Source organism: Monopterus albus, unplaced genomic scaffold (assembly GCF_001952655.1).
Source record: "Monopterus albus unplaced genomic scaffold, M_albus_1.0 scaffold69.1, whole genome shotgun sequence".
In the NCBI taxonomy this organism is placed as follows: domain Eukaryota; kingdom Metazoa; phylum Chordata; class Actinopteri; order Synbranchiformes; family Synbranchidae; genus Monopterus; species Monopterus albus.
This window is the reverse complement of record NW_018127949.1, coordinates 1,932,589-1,950,552: the sequence shown is the minus strand read 5'-3', so window position 1 is coordinate 1,950,552 and position 17,964 is coordinate 1,932,589. Positions and strand designations below refer to the sequence as shown.

The 17,964-nt window shown below is 44.0% G+C and overlaps 1 protein-coding gene across 29 annotated transcripts in view; it reads left to right on the top strand.

The window, feature by feature from the left end:
• The window catches only part of tcf7l2 (transcription factor 7 like 2), a 90,513-nt gene that overhangs the window by 20,197 nt on the left and 52,352 nt on the right, over nucleotides 1-17,964 (top strand). For 18 of the 29 annotated variants that reach the window (XM_020604990.1, XM_020604991.1, XM_020604986.1 and 15 more), the window contains exons 4-5: nucleotides 10,155-10,256; nucleotides 16,774-16,833. The exons of 3 other annotated variants lie outside the window; for them this stretch is intronic. In XM_020604990.1, the coding sequence (XP_020460646.1) occupies nucleotides 10,155-10,256; nucleotides 16,774-16,833 (162 nt within the window). The remainder of the gene's footprint in view (nucleotides 1-10,154; nucleotides 10,257-16,773; nucleotides 16,834-17,964) is intronic. 8 more of the 29 variants (XM_020604992.1, XM_020604999.1, XM_020605000.1 and 5 more) reach the window with 1 other exon arrangement.

Sequence of the window (17,964 nt, the reverse complement as noted above, 5' to 3'; positions counted from 1 at the left end):
TGAACCTATCTGACATTAAAACAAGACCTTCTTCCCATAAAGCCTCAGATATACAGATAGTGCACATGAAGATTTAGTCGTTTCATTACAACGCTGTGGTAAAAGGTGCAGTTCCAGCGCCGGGCCCTTTTCTTTCCCTCTTGTTTCTATCTCTCTCTGTGTGGATAACATGCAGTTTTCTATATTGCAGCTGGTTGCATCAATGCCAAGCCAGACTTGCTGTTGCCACAGCAGTGGTAGTTGGGTTAGCTGGAGGAAAAGGGCATCACACCATGTTGTTTTCTGCACGCCCTCTTTGTATGGATCCGTCCTTACTCTCGCTCTGTCTCTTCTTCTGAAAGTGAGAAAATGAGAAATGCTCAGAGGAGGAAAAAGATCTTCTCTGCTTTTTTCTTTTTTTTTTTTTTTTTGAGCTGCTTTGGCTGCTCTGTTGATACGAGACACATAAAGCTTGCAATCATTCGCTCACCGAAAAACAAACGATTTTCATAATGAATGCTTCAGTTGACTTTCTAAGGCAAGGAAGGAGGTATCAGGATATATGAGATGAAGTGATGCATTCTGGGTCAAAGCCGGGCTTTTCTGTGGTGTAGGCAACTGTATTTAAATGACACAGACTTGATAAGGCGATCCATGAAGCTGAGGTGCTCCGCTAAATGGTTTTTGTTTTCTATGAGCTTCCTTGTCTGACTGTGCCAATTAGCAAAGGCGTGTGGCCTGCTTTTCTTCTCCTCTTACTCCCTTTTTTTTTCCTGCTCCAACCCTCTTTCTAGATAGACGCTCTCTCTCATGCTCCTGCACACACACACACACACACACACACACACACACACACACACACACACACAAAGCACACGTTTGGTGTATCATTAGCTTAGTGCGCGGGGAGGCGTGTGAGCCCAGACTCTCCTCTGCCTTATCTCCATGTCAATCACAGCGTGTGTGTGTGAACATCAGTTGTAATGATCTCCATCCAGCCTGTCGGTGCGTGTTAGCGCCTGGCTCCCCTCGCCCCCGGAGCAAGCCGTTCCCTAGCTAATAGATGCAAAATTAAGCTGATCAATAGATGGCCTCAGCTCATTATTGACATGTTATCACGGCGTGGGATTTTCGTCCGGGGGTTTTATACCGAGCTAGCTGGGGATGCAAGGCAGGAAGAGCAAAGAAAAAAAACAACAAAAAAAGTTAGTTTTCTTCTCCAAAAGACTAAGGTCACTTTGTTTCAACCCTGGCGTGATATTATATTAAGCTAATTTATTGTCACTCGGTTTTGTTTGTGTAATATTTTTTTTACATTACTTGTCCAATTGGAAGAGCGATCACCCGCTCAGCGGTAGGAAATGAGATGGAGACTTTGTAAAACGCCATATTAAAGATTCATCAATAATTGGCATGTGTGTGCCGCTGTTTGTGTTGTGGAGGAGGAGGCTGGGGGAGGCTCTTATGGACGGATTACCACGTGATTGAGCTAAGTGGTAATTAGCCATGAGAGAGGTGTGTGTCTTTTTGAGCCTGTGCTGGCAGCTGCGCATGTGTGTGTGTGTGTGTGTGTGTGTGTGTGTGTGTGTGTGCGCGCGCGCACACATGAAGATGCATGTGCTGCTGTGTATCAGGGAAGGTGGGGATGCAGAGGCTAAGGTGGGCTGTTGCATTGTTGACAGAGTAGATTCAGAGGAGTGCTGGGGTCATGTGATCGGGTTAGAGAGCGACTCTGACTCTGCCACATGGCCGCCTCCTATGACCCTCCTCAGGTCTTATTGGTCTTATTGGTTTGGAAGCATCTCCCATTTTAATGAGCTCCAATAACCAAGCCCTTATTACTTATTTATTCATTAAGCTACTGTGGCAAAGCTACAGTACCACACTGTGTTAGTGTGCATGTAATTGTGTGTGTGTGTGTGTGTGGGATTTTTTTTCTCCTTCCTCTGTGCATGATATGATATTAAATACTGTGTTTTGCAAGAATAATGTACTAGGTTAAAGCCAATTGAGCCTGAAATGGACAGCCTAAAGCTGATAAATTAGCCTAGTTAGTTGAGTTACAACTCCATAACCTGAAACCATATTTGAGATTTGAATAGAGACCCTTAAACCCTGGGCTTTAGATATGCTGAGGGAGTAGGCCTCATGGAGGCTGAACTGCTTCAAGGTGTATGAGCAAGTATGAAACCGACACAAACCAGACTGAATGTTTGTTGGTTTTGTGTGATGCTTTTGTAAAGATTAATTGCCTGTTGTTGGGGTGTGTGTGTGTGTGTGTGTGTGTGTGTGTGATGCCTTCAACACAGTGCTTTCTGATTGATGAATATGCGTAGGTGGAATTGTGTGATAGTGTGTAGTGTATTCAGAATATTGGAACTCTTTGTGAAGTCTGTGTGTACACATTTGCTCCCTCTGAGGCATGTTTCATAGCTTCCTCGTATCCAGTCTACCATTTAACTAATTCATAGTGAACTCTCGCGGAACAAAACCAGACACCCAACATCAAGGGCAGTGTTCATCTCTCCTCCAGCACAATACCAAACACAGCATTCTCCAGCAGAACGTGGGCACTGCAGTCAGCTTACTTTTCTCCCTCAGCAGAGATCAGCTGTTGTTCACCTTTTTAACTCTCCCCTCCACAGGACTGCTTCCTGCAAACAAAAGTAAGCATATAGTTAGTGCGTTGTAGCCCAGACCCGCCTCCTCCCACCCCCCTGGCTCGGCCTTGCATATGGGTCTCATGCACACCTAGCCCTGCAGACATGTCCGTTTACTTCCATGAAGCCTCTAAATAGGTCATTGTATCGGAGACTCCACCGAGGAAGCTCCAGGACCTGATCTTTGTGCTGTCAATCCATCAGTTTACTTCCACTGAGCTGTGGGTCACCTACCATTTGTGATGATGCTGATTTACTTGTAGAGAATATCAGAATGCACATAAATTACAATTACTGTGAATACATACACTCAGGTACTAGATCGAGCAGATCTCAGTAAATTCACAAGATGATATATTTCATCAAGTTCATGCATGGAGGCATGTGTGATAGTTTACAAATTAATATGAAACCAGAATTACCATTTTGCAGTTATATGCCTCCGCCAACCAGTCAAATTCATGGGAATGGACAGGCGTGAGGACACTGACCTTGACCTTTGACCTTCAACCACCAAATCATCTGTCCACTTGAGTCCAAGTGGACATTTGTGCCAGATTTGAAGAAATTCCCTCAACTTGTTCCTGTCGTTTCATTCACAATAATGAATGTAGCCTTTGTTTCAGTGGCATGGTGGCTCTTCTGAACGTAGTTATGTACTGACGGACAACCCAAAAACATAATCCCTCTGGCCATGGCCGTCACTAGCGTGGAGGCTTGAGAATGGAGAACACATCATGCGAATAGTAGCTGGATTTGCTGTTCACCAGTCATCCAAGATGCTTTCTAGTGGCAAACCTTCCTCATGACAGAACCAGTAAATCCAGTTGCCTTTGACTTACGGTCACACATCTAGATATCCTGTTACCATAGCAAGGAAGGTAGAGGGATTGTTTATTATGTTGATAATACGATACTGTGGAGCACCTTCATACGAAGCACATAGCTGTGGTTTTAGCAGAAACACAAAAGATGTTGCACTGTCATCCTGAAAAACATGAGATTTAGCTGCTCTTAAAATAGCTCAACATACAAATGGTGTGAACATAAAATTAAAACAAAAAGTAAAGCAGTAGGGAGTAGTGATGGGTAATCACACTCTGATAATCAAGTTAACTAATTACAGCTTGAATAGAAGTAAGATGCGTCAATACTGTTGCAATAATCCAGCCTTATAACATGCAGCCCAGTCGCTTTGTCATTATGGAAGCCAATGAAAGGACCCCAAAGCCAATGTTATGTTTGTGTCCAAGTAAAGGAAAGAAAGAAGAGCAGCAAGTGCAGCTCTGTGAAGCAGCAGAAACACCTGAAAGCTGATGCATTCGGCAGCAGAGCCAGTTGCTAAAGGTGCCAGAGTGCCTGTTCATTAGTGTGGCTGATGGAAGACTAGCCAGCTCCTGCTGGCCTTCACCCTCCCTGCCACTATTTATAGAGCAGCCAAGAGATGCTCTTAATGACACAGGGAGAGGGACAGTGGGAAAGGGGAGGGGGTGCAAAAGTCAGAAATGGAACGCTGTTTACTTTCTATGGCTTGCCGAGATGTTGGTGTGTTTTGGACTGCAATCTTGTCACTCTCAGACTTAACCTTAGAATACTGTACTGTATGTGCTTCAGGTGTAGTCTGTGCTATAGTCTGTCATCATCTAAGCAATGTAATTATGGGTAGTGAACTGTGTTTTTGTTAAAACCTTTAACTGGTGGACAATTTTGTGTCCTTGGGATTGTATACATGTTGCGCAATCAGGTCAATCAGCTGGTGTTTGTACAGCACATTGGTCCACACCTGCTAAGTAAGCAGTGTCAGACCAAAGCATACTTCCTTCATGAGTCAGTGTTTAAAAGAACAAAACTAACTTCCCAAACAGACCTTATGAAAGTCAAGTGTTAGTGGAAATAAGACTAAAGAAAGGACACAACTAGGCAATTCTCCCCCTTTTCTAACCAAACATCCATTACTTTCAGAGACATTACTGCTGGCAGATTTTAAGGAGTAAGTAAAGTCTGGGTGGAGAGAATGGAGAGTTAATGTGCTTATTCCCAATGTGGAAAAAAGGCGTATATCAAAGTGTTGGCTTGAGTTTCTCTGCAAGAAAGCAAGAAAAGGGGAGTTTGAGGAGGAGGTGGAGATTGTTGGGAAAGGGGGTAGGGGTGGGAGGTGAGGAGGGGAGGTTTTGGATCAGGTCAGCAGCCCCAGTGCTGTCAGGGTCAGTGGAACCCCCAAGCGGTTCTGGCTTTGGAGTAAATATGGGCCCAGCGGACCCCTTCTTGCCCCAGGGCACACAAACCTCAGGCCTTTCCACATTCCACTTTTATTTTCCTGGTTGCAAAATGCCTCTGGCTATCAGAGCAGGTGGGGTGGTTCTTTTTTTCTTTAATATTTACTCATAAAATGTGCATTTGTAGAACCAAAGCAGCCATGATGGGCCCTCTGGTGTCGGCTAACTTTCTCCCAATTTGGTCAAGAAATCCTTGCATTCATTTTACAGTAAACCCATTCCTAACCTGACACGACAGTGTATCATATAGCTGAGTGGACTGGTGATATTTTTTTTTTTAACCAAAGGGATTTTAAAGGGTCTGTGTTACATTAGGTTTTTCCCTCCCTCAATTACAGACCATTACTGTCCTCTCCTCAACAAACTGTTTGTGTTAGCATCCATTTGGTTCTTTTCGTGCACCTGTGAGTGACGACAAACACTGCCAGCAGTAACCACAACAGATCAAGACAATATGTTCCGCTCCCATTTTTAAAGGGATAAAATTGTAGTCTAACTAGATGCACTAATCTTTTAAGCTCTGTGCAGTTTGCTTACAGAGCGCTGAATGGGCCCCACTTACTAGCCTTGATCATTTCAGGCTTAAATAAAGCTCTTTATAGTAACAGTCTGATTGGTGTAATCTGCAAGCTGTCAATCTCATCCCCGTGCACTCTCCCAGATGAGCTGGCAGGCCTGTTGACCACAGGGTGTTCAAAATGGGGGTTAACATTGTTGTTCAGGCCTGTTTGTGCAGGGGCCACAGTGAATGTGGCATCTGCACACACTGACTATAATGTGCATGTAGAGCTATGTCATGTTTGTGATAGGAGGTGGCCACAGATGGGCTGAAGATCTGCTGAGCTCTCTAGAGCAACACCCAGCATCCATATGCTGACTGTAAACCCAAGCTGCTGTCTGTCAGTCTTTCTGTGCATGTCTCCCCACCTTTCTGACATTGCTCACATGGCTGGAGTGCTTGACGGAGCCGCAGTAGTGCTCATCATCTGTTCCATGGTCCCCTGCTGGAAAGAAGACCAGTGTTTGGGAGCCACATTGGCACATAAGATGCACTGTTTGTTTGATTGGTCTGAAGCCCTCTGCTCTTAATCCAAAACAAAACGAACAAGCCATGTGGTTGCTGCTGCTCTAGCCACCAAGAGCTGGTTCTGTGACCAGAAACAGGCAGAAACCTGCCTGCACTTTCCATGTCTGTCATTCACACTAAAAAATTTATAGGTAAGACTCACCCAACCTCTTCCCCGTCTTTGTCAATAGAACGTATTGACATTTCATTAATGTTTGATAGGATGTGGAAAAAATAGTTTATTTTTGGGAGGATCAGAGTCGAGCGCTGTACCAAACAGGAGTGTTTTAGGCCAAATTGCTTACGTGCCAGGTTGCTGAATTAGTAACAGCAGTGGTGGAAGCTGGTGTGAGTGCTCAGGATGCCCTCCATTTGTCTCGAGCTTGCTTCCCCTCTATGAGCTGTGACACTGGGACCAGGGCCCCAGCTTTTCTTCAGTGTCAGACATGCCAAACCTTGATGCAGCAATGAGTAGAAAGCACATGAACATAATATAGTAACAGCTCGTAGCAGATCAGTCAATCAGCAGGGATTAATCAATACAAAATACAATATTCAATTAGTCATTGGTTATTTGTCTGGCTTTGTTAATGTAAGGATGAATTTGGGCTTCGGATTGTTGATCCGACAACTTGAAGACATCACGTTGGGACCCTGGGCTCTGGGAACTTCTGACAGCCAGCTTTTACTCTGACTGATTTTATAGACTGCATGGTTAAAAAGAAGAGATAAAACAATTAATTACAAAATAATTATTTGTTATAGCCCTTGTAAACCACTCCCACCCCCACCACCAACCCATTTCTTGTGCTTGAGAAAGCAGTAGAGGACAGGAAAATAGAGGCAGTGAGAGTGAGTTCATCCCCCTGTAAGGATTTAGAGGACTCCCTTGTCTTTCACTTCATCAGAGACAATTGAGTCATTCAGCTCCCATTGTGGGGCTGGCGAGGCGAGGAGAGGTCGCTACTTAGTGTTTGCCTGTTTTGGGGGGTGGGGTGGGAGCAGGAACAGAGACAGAGGAGAAGAGAGAGTTATCCTGGAACTCCAAAGCAATTTGTCACATTGGAATGGCTCTTGAGTTACCCGGGGGGCCCCTCACAGAGAGTTTTCAGGTCACAGAGGGGGGAATAGGGAGGGGCTTGAAGCGGGTGAGAGGGGTCAGAGGTCATGGCCTATTCAAGCCCAGGCGATGCTTCCGTTAGTATGGCAGACGGCCGGGTAAAGAGAAGGAGGAGGTCAAATAAAGGAACGGTTGGAGAGCGCAGCGCCTGCCAGGGCTCCAGTGTCCTTGGCATGCTTGTAAAACCTGCAGGAGAAATTAGTGTATGAGAACATTTGCAGTAGCAGCGCTGAAGTAGGGCCACTTGTCGGGGCATGCTCTCCGGCACCCTCCCTCTCTTCGTCATCTCTCTAGCTCATCGCCACACTCGGGTGTCACCTTCATGCTCCTTGTCCACCTCCCCAGAAGGTCCTCTTGCATGACTGCTCAGCTGTGTTTGAATATGTGCATGTGTGCACATGCACATATGTTGGCAGGACTTTCCCATGCCTGGATTCACAGTTTACCCCCTCCTCTCCAGCACTGCTGCCTTTTAGCCCTTCTGGCACCAGTGGGCACTGTCTTGAATTACCTCATAGATGACAGCAACCCTGTCATTCTCTGCCTCCTCTTTTACAGTTACAAGACCACCCACCTCTCCTCTTCCTTGCTCTCCTTCATGGCAATTAATACCCAGCGTGGGGGGTCCATAAAAACCACAAGACCTCAACTGTGAGGTTTTTACGACCTTTCCTTTTTCTACTCTCAGGGCATACAAACAAGCATAAACAAGCCTAGTTTTTCAGCAATAAAAGCCATCTTGGGGTCATAAATGAGTGGTAGTGGTGGAGAAAGAGCAGGCAGCAAACAGGGTCTTCTCCTTGCCGGGGCTTTAACCTAGGGCCTGGAGTCAGTAACTCCCTTTTGCGTCTACCACTGGCAGGCACCCCACAGGGAACTCTTTGCTAATTACCACTGATTTAGACACAGTCTCAGGAAGGGTTGTGACACACTCACTCTGACCAACACTGACACACAAACACACACACAGACATGCATGTAAACTAGTCATCACCCTTGCTAGATGGCAATTCTTTTTTGTAGCTGAATCTAATGGATCTACATCACCATACACTGAGCCTCTACCACAGAACTATATGGTACTGAAGCTTAGTTCTCTCAGTCATAGATTGTGTTAGAGGTCTAACCAGTGGCTACACTCAGGAGTTTACATTTGTAAAGCAGTAATGCCTAAACCTTTTGTCACCAAGTGCCAAAATGTGACCTTCTAAGCCACTGCTTGTGGCGTGATGATTATGAAATGTAACGAACTTCATAGGTGTCAAGACACTATTGCAAAGACGTCCATGATCTCTCATGAAACATAATTTAATAAGGTTCAAATACACTTTGTTACTAGAAGGGAAGCAACAAATTCCAGACAGAAAGGCTGTTTCACAGTGTCCTGGGTCCAAGATAACCTCAGAACCTTTTATAGTAGTACAGCAATTTATACTAATGCAGAAGTACCCCTTTCTCATTTTAATGACACTACCTTTAGGTTACCAAGCAAAATATTTGTGACTCAGTCAGCCTGTTACACTCCTTCACATGGTTGTTTCCTGCTCTTTTGTTTGGTTTCTTGCAGGGCTGTCCTGAATGGCAAATTCTGGGCTCCGGATATTCAGTGATAATAATTGGCGAATAATGGGCTGGCATTGTGCTGCAGCTGAAAGTACCTCTTCGCCCATCTGGCAGTACTTTGGCTTAAAAACTAAACAAAAAAACAAAACCAGGGCTGGACCCGAATATTTGAATAGTCACATATTTGGGTCCAGCCCTAGTTTCTTGAGACGGCCCTGTTTTTATTGTCAAAATGTCTGCGTGTGTGTGTGTGTGAGAGAACCTTTTAATAGTTAGTAGAGGTTTTTACATTTGTCTTTGCACATTTCATTAAATGCATATCCAGGGAACTGTCTTTATCCACGAAACCAATGAGGCTCATATTTGAATGAAATGTTGCAAGCGGTTTTTTTCCCCCAGATATTTTTACATTGTTTACATCAGTTATTGCCCCTGATGATTCCCCATTAGTTGTCTGTCTTTACGATTTTTGGTCTTTCACATTTTAGTACCATACCCGTTCCAAAGGCCTGAGACCTGAAACAGCCGCTTTGACCTCTGTTCTTCCGACTAGGTTGTCGTGACATCGATAAGCACGTTGTGGGCCACACACTGTGACAAGGTCAACGCAATCGACGATAAAGTATTTTTCATTTCCATATAAATCTGTACAAGTTGTTTCTAGTGACCACAGAGTTGGATAATTTGTCCTGTTTTGTTATGATCACACAAGGAGAAGAACTTTTCCTGCTCGGCACAAAATGGACCGTTTCAGGTAGAACAGTCAACACAGCACATGCCATCAAATTAAAGACCTCCACCCAGTTTATGACACAGACAGATGTTCCTTATGACCCTTGTTTCTGCTTATCTGTTTTTGTGTGTTTGTGTGAGTCAGACACACAGAGAGAGAGAGAGAAACTTCTGATAGAGCCCAAGTCAATCATTAACGGGAACAGTCAGGAGATTTAGCCTCAGAGGAGCGTGGTGAGATGCCATGCTAACCTCTTTATGGGTTCCAATAAAAGTCTGACAACAGTCACATTTATGACATTAGGTCACCTTAAAGCTATAAGCTGTCTACAGTACCACACCTAACCTCTGCCCTCCCCCAACTATATGTTTGTGACCTAACAAAATCCGAAGTCACCCGTCAGCTACTTTATGAACGAACATATAGTTCTTGTGAAGGAGCCTTCTTACTTAAAACAATAGTTTTGTGTTTCCTGTTTCAGACAATGTGTGATTTGGTTGACACAGCTACTGTGTGCACTCCTGCTGGACTCTCAGGTGCATGCATGAGGCCATCTCCACCCCCTTATCATCTGCTTTAATGTCTTTATTTGATTTTCCTTGTCTTTAAGTTCCCACACTCATAACACCATCAAGAAATGTTGTGTCCCCCCCCCTTTTTTTTTCTTACTTTTAATTTGTTCTTTTGGTTTTTGCTTTCTGCATTGTTAACATGTTTTGTTTCTTTCTTTCCATTCTGTTTCCTTTCTGCCATTCAGTACCTACAGATGAAATGGCCCCTGCTAGATGTTCAACCAGGAGGTCTTCAGAGTAGACAAGCACTTAAAGATGCCAGGTCCCCGTCACCGGCACACATCGTTGTAAGTAACACTCCGCTCGGTACTTTTCCTCTTTCACCAGCTCTTCTTCCCTTATTCATGACAGATGGACAAACAAGTCCTTCTCTCCTTCTCTCATTCATCCTGAATGCACCTTCAGTGTTATAGTCCTCCGCCTTTTGCCATGGATGTTTTGACTGGGTTTACCCTTAAATCAGTCACTAACAAACCCAGTCGGTTCTATGTAAACTTCTTTTACATATGCAGATTTTGACACTGAAAGTAGAGCTTTTGTGTGTGTTAGTGAGTGATCAGGAATGGAACGGCGCCAGGGACTGCCGCTGTGGCAGGGGGAGAGGAACGGCCCCGGGGCCCGCCCGCGGGGGCGGTGCCAGCCACAGCACCTGTAATCACAGGGAAAAACAGCCAGTCTGAGCTGAATGACTATGGTCTCATGTCAACAAAATTTTCATGGGAATGAGCTAAAGTTGAGCTGCTAACCCATACTGTCCTTGAGGAAAGTGTGGGCGTTCCTTCAGCAGAGGAGCACAGAGGTGGCTGGACAAGTATAGGGGCATATGCAGCACATACACGTAACAGAGCATCCACTCCAGACATGTCAATATCTACGAGGCTCGCAGCTTTAAAATGAATGTCGAGTGTGAACTTAGAAGTTAGCCCAAGGCGTGAAGTTGTCTGGAGGTCAGTGGAAGTCGAACACAGGGAGGTGTATTTAGCGAGGCAGGAAAATCAATGAGGGTGGAAACTGAGCAGAATTAGTGAGGTGATCAGGAACGGCCCTGGGCCATTATTGGCACAGTTGTTACTTTTGTTTTGGAGTCCTGCATCTTTTACATATTGTTATGAAAATGAGAAGTTGAAAAGTGCATAAACAATTTTAGATGGAGAAGCCTCCCAAGTTTGGGTGCTGATGGATACAGTATCTCCTGTGGTAACAGCTCTGACTCTTTTTGTTCGAGTAGCAGAACGGTTAGTTGGCGTCATGGCTCCGAAACTCAAGATAGCGATGATTTTTATCACACTGTCAAAACACAGTGGCCCACTGAGTCACTTTTGCCATTTGATCAGTTCAGTTATTTTTATGGTCTGTAATAAAAACTATCTCGAACAGTTACTCAAAAATCTGGTGAGCCGAGGCCTCCTTGGTATTTTAGCCGTTTAACTTGACCATATCTTAAAATAGCAGGAGTCGGTGAGGCTGTTTCTTTGAAACAGAAACCTTGTCAGAAGTTTTTTAAGACAGAGAGCTAGCGGTGACGGTGTCATTCTGAACAAAACAACCCCAGCTGAGGTCCTCCTTATCTCCCCCTGCGATGCTGCTGTTATTTTTACACCAGAGAGTTCAGGGGCCTTTTCTTACTCTGTTATTTTAGGCAGCGCTGAGAAAAAGAAACTCAGCTCCTGTGAAGTCATTAAACCGGTTGTAGGCAGCAGAAACTGCAGGTAAATACTGTCGGTTTTATCCCGCTGTGAGTCATGGCTCCAAACACTTACCAGCTCACATCCAACTAAAATCCTCCTGTACTTCACTTCATAAGGAAGTTGAGGAACAAAAGTGAAGTGTAATAGCTGCTTTTTAGAATGCATTAGTAACGTCATTATCGTTATTTTATTCCTGTGGTTGTATACATAGGTTTATATCGTTTTAATGAGGTTGCTCAGTGATGAGTTGGGTGCTAAAATGAAGCGATAATGTAGTAATAGAAAAATACGTTTGGGTTTTATTTAGGGAAAATACATTCAAACATCTGTTTTCTCACAGTGTACACAGAAAGTTAACAGTCAAGTGTGCAACACTAACAAGCTTGGAACAAACAATACCTCACAAAAGAGAAACTGGCTGTGGGGCAAAGCAGACTTGAAACAACAAAGATGGGCAGCCAGTTAGATAAAAAAAACAAAAAAACTAAAGCTCGATGAAGCACAGACCCATTCACACAACACATGGTAGTGACTGTACCTTTTGGTTTACATGGGAAGCTTATATAGAAATTGGTGATAAGTGATAGATGAACAAGATGTGAAAGTAAACGGTCAGTAAAAAGTGACGTGGACCATTAACAGCCAAATTCCAATGCGCCTCTGTTTAACTGTAATTCAGGACCATTAACAGCCAAATTCCAATGCGTCTCTGTTTTCATTTAAGTGCAAACTTTTGCACTTAACTGTATTTCTGTTAAATTGGTGACACTGAGGGCCTTCTGGCCAAACAGTACCTGGATTTAAGGTTTGTGACCTCAGATGATGAGATGATTTTAGCCACAGCTAGAAATGAATGAAGTTAAGAAACTTAACTGGGTCAAGGAAACAGGTGGATTTGAATAGAAATAGCTCAGTATCTGACACTTAAGTGAACTTCTGGTTTCTTTCTTTCTTCTGACTAAAGCAAAACCAGAATGGCGCAGTGAGTGCATATCATGATTAGTACTGACACTGATCGATATGAGAGCCCATATTGTAATAGTTGTGGTCATATTGCCCAGCCCTAGTGTGATCTGTTTGATAGAGTACACAGGCTGGTAAGATCAGAGGCATTGCAGCATTACTGCATAGGCACACAACTCACTCTTAGCACAAGTGATGAAATTGAATGTGAAATGCAGCTTGTATTGTTGCTGCTCCCTCCATCCTGCTCCAGCATCCACCTCTGACTGGGAAGGAAGCAGGATTGAATGTTTCCTTGGTTTGCATCACACTGGCTGTGGTACATATAGAAAAGACAGATTACTCTGGACAGCACCATGAATGCCAATGATAACCCCACACGGGTTCCCACTGGTGTCACTCAATCTCAAGCTTTGTTTTTACTACAAGATGTAGACCTGCATGTTCCTGCACTCCATCCCCTTATCAATACATTGGGCTATAAACAGTAGTTTCTTTTTGTTCGTAAATGCAATGAAACACTCAGGCACCTTGACCTCTCTCTGCCTGGAGCACTGGCAGTCTGCACTGATAGTGATAAGAAGCCATAGATTGGCCTGCTGGATAACAGCGACGTGAAGCCCAAGTGACCCTGACACAGTTGAAACAACAGCGGGAGATGGAGGGACAGATATAGATGGCTGTAGATAAAACCTGTTAGCTGTGGCGGAGGAGGAGGATAAAGGGAGAGATGGACAGGGACGGAGATGCAGGCCCTCATTTCTGGCTGGAAGGCTGAGGCGAGGGGCAATGCTAGAGGATCGGCCGAGAAAAGAGGAAGTGACCTCACGCAGGCTGGTCTTTCTGAGGGCAGGCTGGATGCCCCTGTTTACCATGCCCTCAAAGGGGGCCACGCAGGAACCTGTTTGAAGTGCCTGACCGCCCCGCAGGCAGCCTCAAAACCTGCCGCCACTGAACTTTTATGCCATTGGCTGAAAGTTATTCAATATTTATCCACCTATTGATGTGTATTTTTGAGAGAGAGACTCCAAGAAGTATTTTTATGACTCGCACAGCTCCTGAGGGGAAAGATCATAAACAGGCTTAGCTTTGCCAAATTGCCTTGTATTCTGATGGTGTAATTTGACATTGAGGAAGAGTCTTTGCAGATACTTAGCAACAGAAAGTAGCTTAAATCTGGTGGTGGTATGTGTCATTAAAATTTTTTAACCACTTGCTTTAAGCTCTTGTTTATACAGTGATTACTGCATTAACCCTGCAGCATAACATAACCAGACTGTTTTATAAATCTATTCCTGGCATCAGCAATAGCACAGTAAAGTCCAGGCACATGTTGTTAATGTCATTTTGTTGAAATGTATTAAACCATCTCCTTTCATAATCATGTAAAGATGGAGAACAGCAACTCTGCAGTTAGATATGCAAGCGTTTTAAACACAAGTCGTTCCTAATGAAACTTGTTTCTTATTTTGCCATTTTGGGAATTGGGGCAGAAACATGCACGCCTGCTCACACAAGCTACTTTCCTGGCATTCACGTGCATACACACATACACGGCCTTGGAGTCTAGAGCCTAGCCCTTGCTGAACAATGTCTCCATTGTTTTGTGGGCTTTCAGTGGCAGCAGGGTACGGCTGGAGTGTTAACCATTTCCCAACTGTGCCTCACTGTGTTGTTATTGTGTGTGTGTGTGTGTATGTGTGTGTGTGTGTGTGTCAGAGGTAGCAAAGCATGGGCTCAGGGATGACGAGAGGGAGGGCACTTGCTGCAAGTGTATGGTAATTAGTGTGGAGGAAGTGATGGAATCTGGCCATTTTTACAACTAGCGAGACCTCCCACCTGAGCTTTTGCAGCTATTGAACATGCTTATTTTATTCCCATTCAGTCTTGCTTCTTGCTCCAAAGAATGCACCCTGGAAAGAGTCTGTGTGAAAAGAGCTGGTTTTGATATTATAAAAAAAGAAAAGAAAACAAGAAAAGTTGCATTTTAGCCGAGCTTTCAGAGTTGACTGGCCACAATGAGTCTGCGGAGCCCCACAGTGGGCCAAAGGGCTCGTTGGGCATGAAACTGCTGCTCTAGGTCAGTGTCAACAAAGACAGAGCCAGGATAACATTCACCCTACTTGACCACTTCTTGGTCCAGTTTGAAGGAATAGGGATAAAGGAGGCTTCCTGTGGCCTGAATGGGCCTTGCACCTGGGCTAGCCACACAATTGCACAGGACTCGGGGAGGCCTGGCCATCTCTGCTGTTAATGAGTGACCCCCATAGTCAGCAGGCACAAACCACACACTGTTCATGTAAGTTTTACCTAAGGCCTTCTCTAACCTGACTTATGTGGACCTTAAGCTTGTTTCCCCCTGCTTTCTGTGTATGCACGCCTCCATTCACCCTTAACATTTGCTGCAAAAGAAAGCATCGATCTCACACATTTATTTATTGTTGTGAATCTGGAGTTGCAAAACATTCAGACTGCGTGACATGACAGCCAGTCTCATTTGGGTTTTTTAGTCTAGAAATGGTTTCTGAGTTGCCATGTGATCCAAACCTCAGACAGAGACGACCGTTGTGTCTCTTGCTGTCCTGTCCAGACAAGATGTTTGTTGAAGGGGGTCACACTTACATCGTTAGCTCAGGCCAAAGTCCGAGGCCGTCGTGCCCCGGTGTCAGGCCCGGGAACTGCGACAGTGAAAATGAGAGCAACTCGGTCATCGAATCAGTCTGGCAGTCTGGACCGCTGCTTGTTCTCACAGACACTTCAATGTCAGCTCCGTCAGGAACAATGACTGAAGAGCGTTGGACTTTCAGAAGAATACCTAAACATTTAAAAGTACAGGTACCTGATAAATTATCAGGAATTGTCAGTTGGCCCTTTAATAATGATGCTAATGGTAAGGGCCAACTGACCAGAATCTCACATTTTTTATCAACGGGTCTATATTGAATTTGTAAAGAACATCATTAAGCAGCCTGAATACGTCATGTGACTGTAGGACATGTGAATAGCAGCCTTTGCTACATTCTCTCTGTGTGTGAACAGCTCTACGGCCGTTGTCATCGCTTTTCCCCTTGCTGTGGTATTTGACCGTTACATAACCCTGTGAACTTAAGCTACCCCAGGGAATGTGTGACTATGGTGGACATGCACATGCAAAAGGATAATACTTCAGTAACCGCAATGTTAACTGTAAGCTGTTATGAAAAGCCATCTAGCTGGCCCCAGGGGCAAGCACAAGTACAAATAGTACCTAGCAATCTCAGTGCAGCGAAACCAATTTGCACAGTAGCTTTGAGGGACTGGAGCCCTTCAGTCAACTAAAAGCCCTAATGCTTTTCTCTGTATGTTCTAGGACTTGTTACTAATGTTTCCTTTATTCAATAGGAAATCCTCCATGCTCTTCTCTTTCTTGTCCTCTATCCTCTCCTGATATTTGTCATAGAGGTGTGAAGTCTGTTTTTTTTGCTCTTTAGGGAAATTGATGCAATTCTAACAGTTCACAATTTTAATTTTAGTGCACAAAATGTAGTATTTAAAAATATCAGAAATGACTGCTCTGGGGATCCGTAGTCCATGCACTTACTTACCATTTAAAATGTGCAGCATTAACAGTTACCATTTAGAAAAACACTCAGGCATGGACAGTATTTGCTTCTCTGTGCTGGATCTTGCTGCCTGTTTGCAGTTAAAGATATTAGAGCTTTAAAAATCGGAGCCAAAGTGCGGTGTTGACAGTGGATCCCCAGATCAGCTGACTGCTCTCCTGAACGTCTGTGAAGGTGTGGATGGCGAGGAGGTAAAATGTCCTGCCAAAGTGAAATGATGTTCTAACAAGCAGCCAGCCAGGACCGGCAGCCATGTAACCAGTGCAGAACCAGTGTTCTCCTCTTCTCTCTCTGTGTAAAATCAGTAATAATGGGGCCTGACATGGACCCAGGAGAAGGCTGAGCCAGCAGAGATGAGGTAGTAGTTTAAATAACTAAAAAGCCAGGGGATGCATTATTTCCAGGGAGAACATGTTGCTTTTGCATAAAACCTTGTCGGCTGGGATTGTGTGCAGGTGTGTGTGTATGTGAGAGAGAGAGAGAGAGAGCAAACGAGAGATGGAGAGCTGATATAATTGTGTGACTTGGGAACGTCCATCTTTGCCTTTCAGGGCCCCTTCTGCTGGGAATTCCCCGGACAGTCAGATCTGAGCCTTCACCAATTTCATTTGGTGAGAGACCTTTGAATTCCAAAACTATTTTGTTGGATTATTTTTGTTTTGTTTTGTTTTGGTTGATTCCACACAACTGATAATTGCTGATTAAACAATAAAAAATGATCTAAATCCTGGTGATGATGCTGATGATAATCATGCTGTGCTGTGCTTTGTGCTAATTCAGTGCTGCTGCTTTGCTGCTGATGTGCTTTTAATGTCTACAATGCCAACAGGTGATGGGAACGTTGTGTGGGAGAGGATGCTTCAGATGATTCATGCCTCATACATTTGAACAAAGAGCTCACTTAAATGTTCACACTAAACAGAGACTGGTCCGCTTCATGAGGTAGTCCAGCTGTTTTTGTGTTCAGCTTTGTTTCGCTTGCCCGTTTTTCTGTGTTCAGGATTCTGTTTGCTGTCTTTATCTGTTGCTATACGCAACCGGTTATAGTTTCTGGATCATTCTGGTTTAATGACAGCATCCTTCTCAAGGTCTGGGAGTCACAGAAATGTGCATATGTTTGGTTTGAATTAGCCTGCAATCCAACAACAGGATAAGGGAGTCTTTTTGTTTTGTATGTATTTGTTTGTGCAGCTGTTTAGAAGAGAGTTCGCTTTATTAACAGCATCTGGGTCTGAAGATAAGGCAGTGATACAGTAGATGAAGCAATAACACAGTTTTTGTCTACTGGTTGAGGTAAATATGACTTAAAACTACATGTGTCTTTATACTCAAAGTAGTGTCACACTTCAAATCTGTCATTGTCCTGTAAATAAAAAATCTCTCAAATATTAGCAGTAATTTAAAGAAAGTAGAGCCTAAAAGTAAAGTTAGCCTTGATTTTACTGCAGGGCTGAAATGCTGACATCAATAAACCTTGTTTTGGTTTGCTCCAGTTAGACTCTGTGAAGCTACAAAGCCCAGAGGAGAACTTATTTATCTCCTGAGGTGATGGTTTGCTCTGTGGATTGCCTGCGTGAATTGTTTGACTAATAAATTGCTTGTTGAGTTTGTGCACTCTGCAGGGTCTTTGTTGCCAGTAAATAACTGGAGAAAATAGCTTTTAATATGGCGCTGTAGTCAACTAGGACTTAAAAAAACAGAGGCAAAAAAAGCAAAACATTCCTCTCCCCATGCCAACTTGC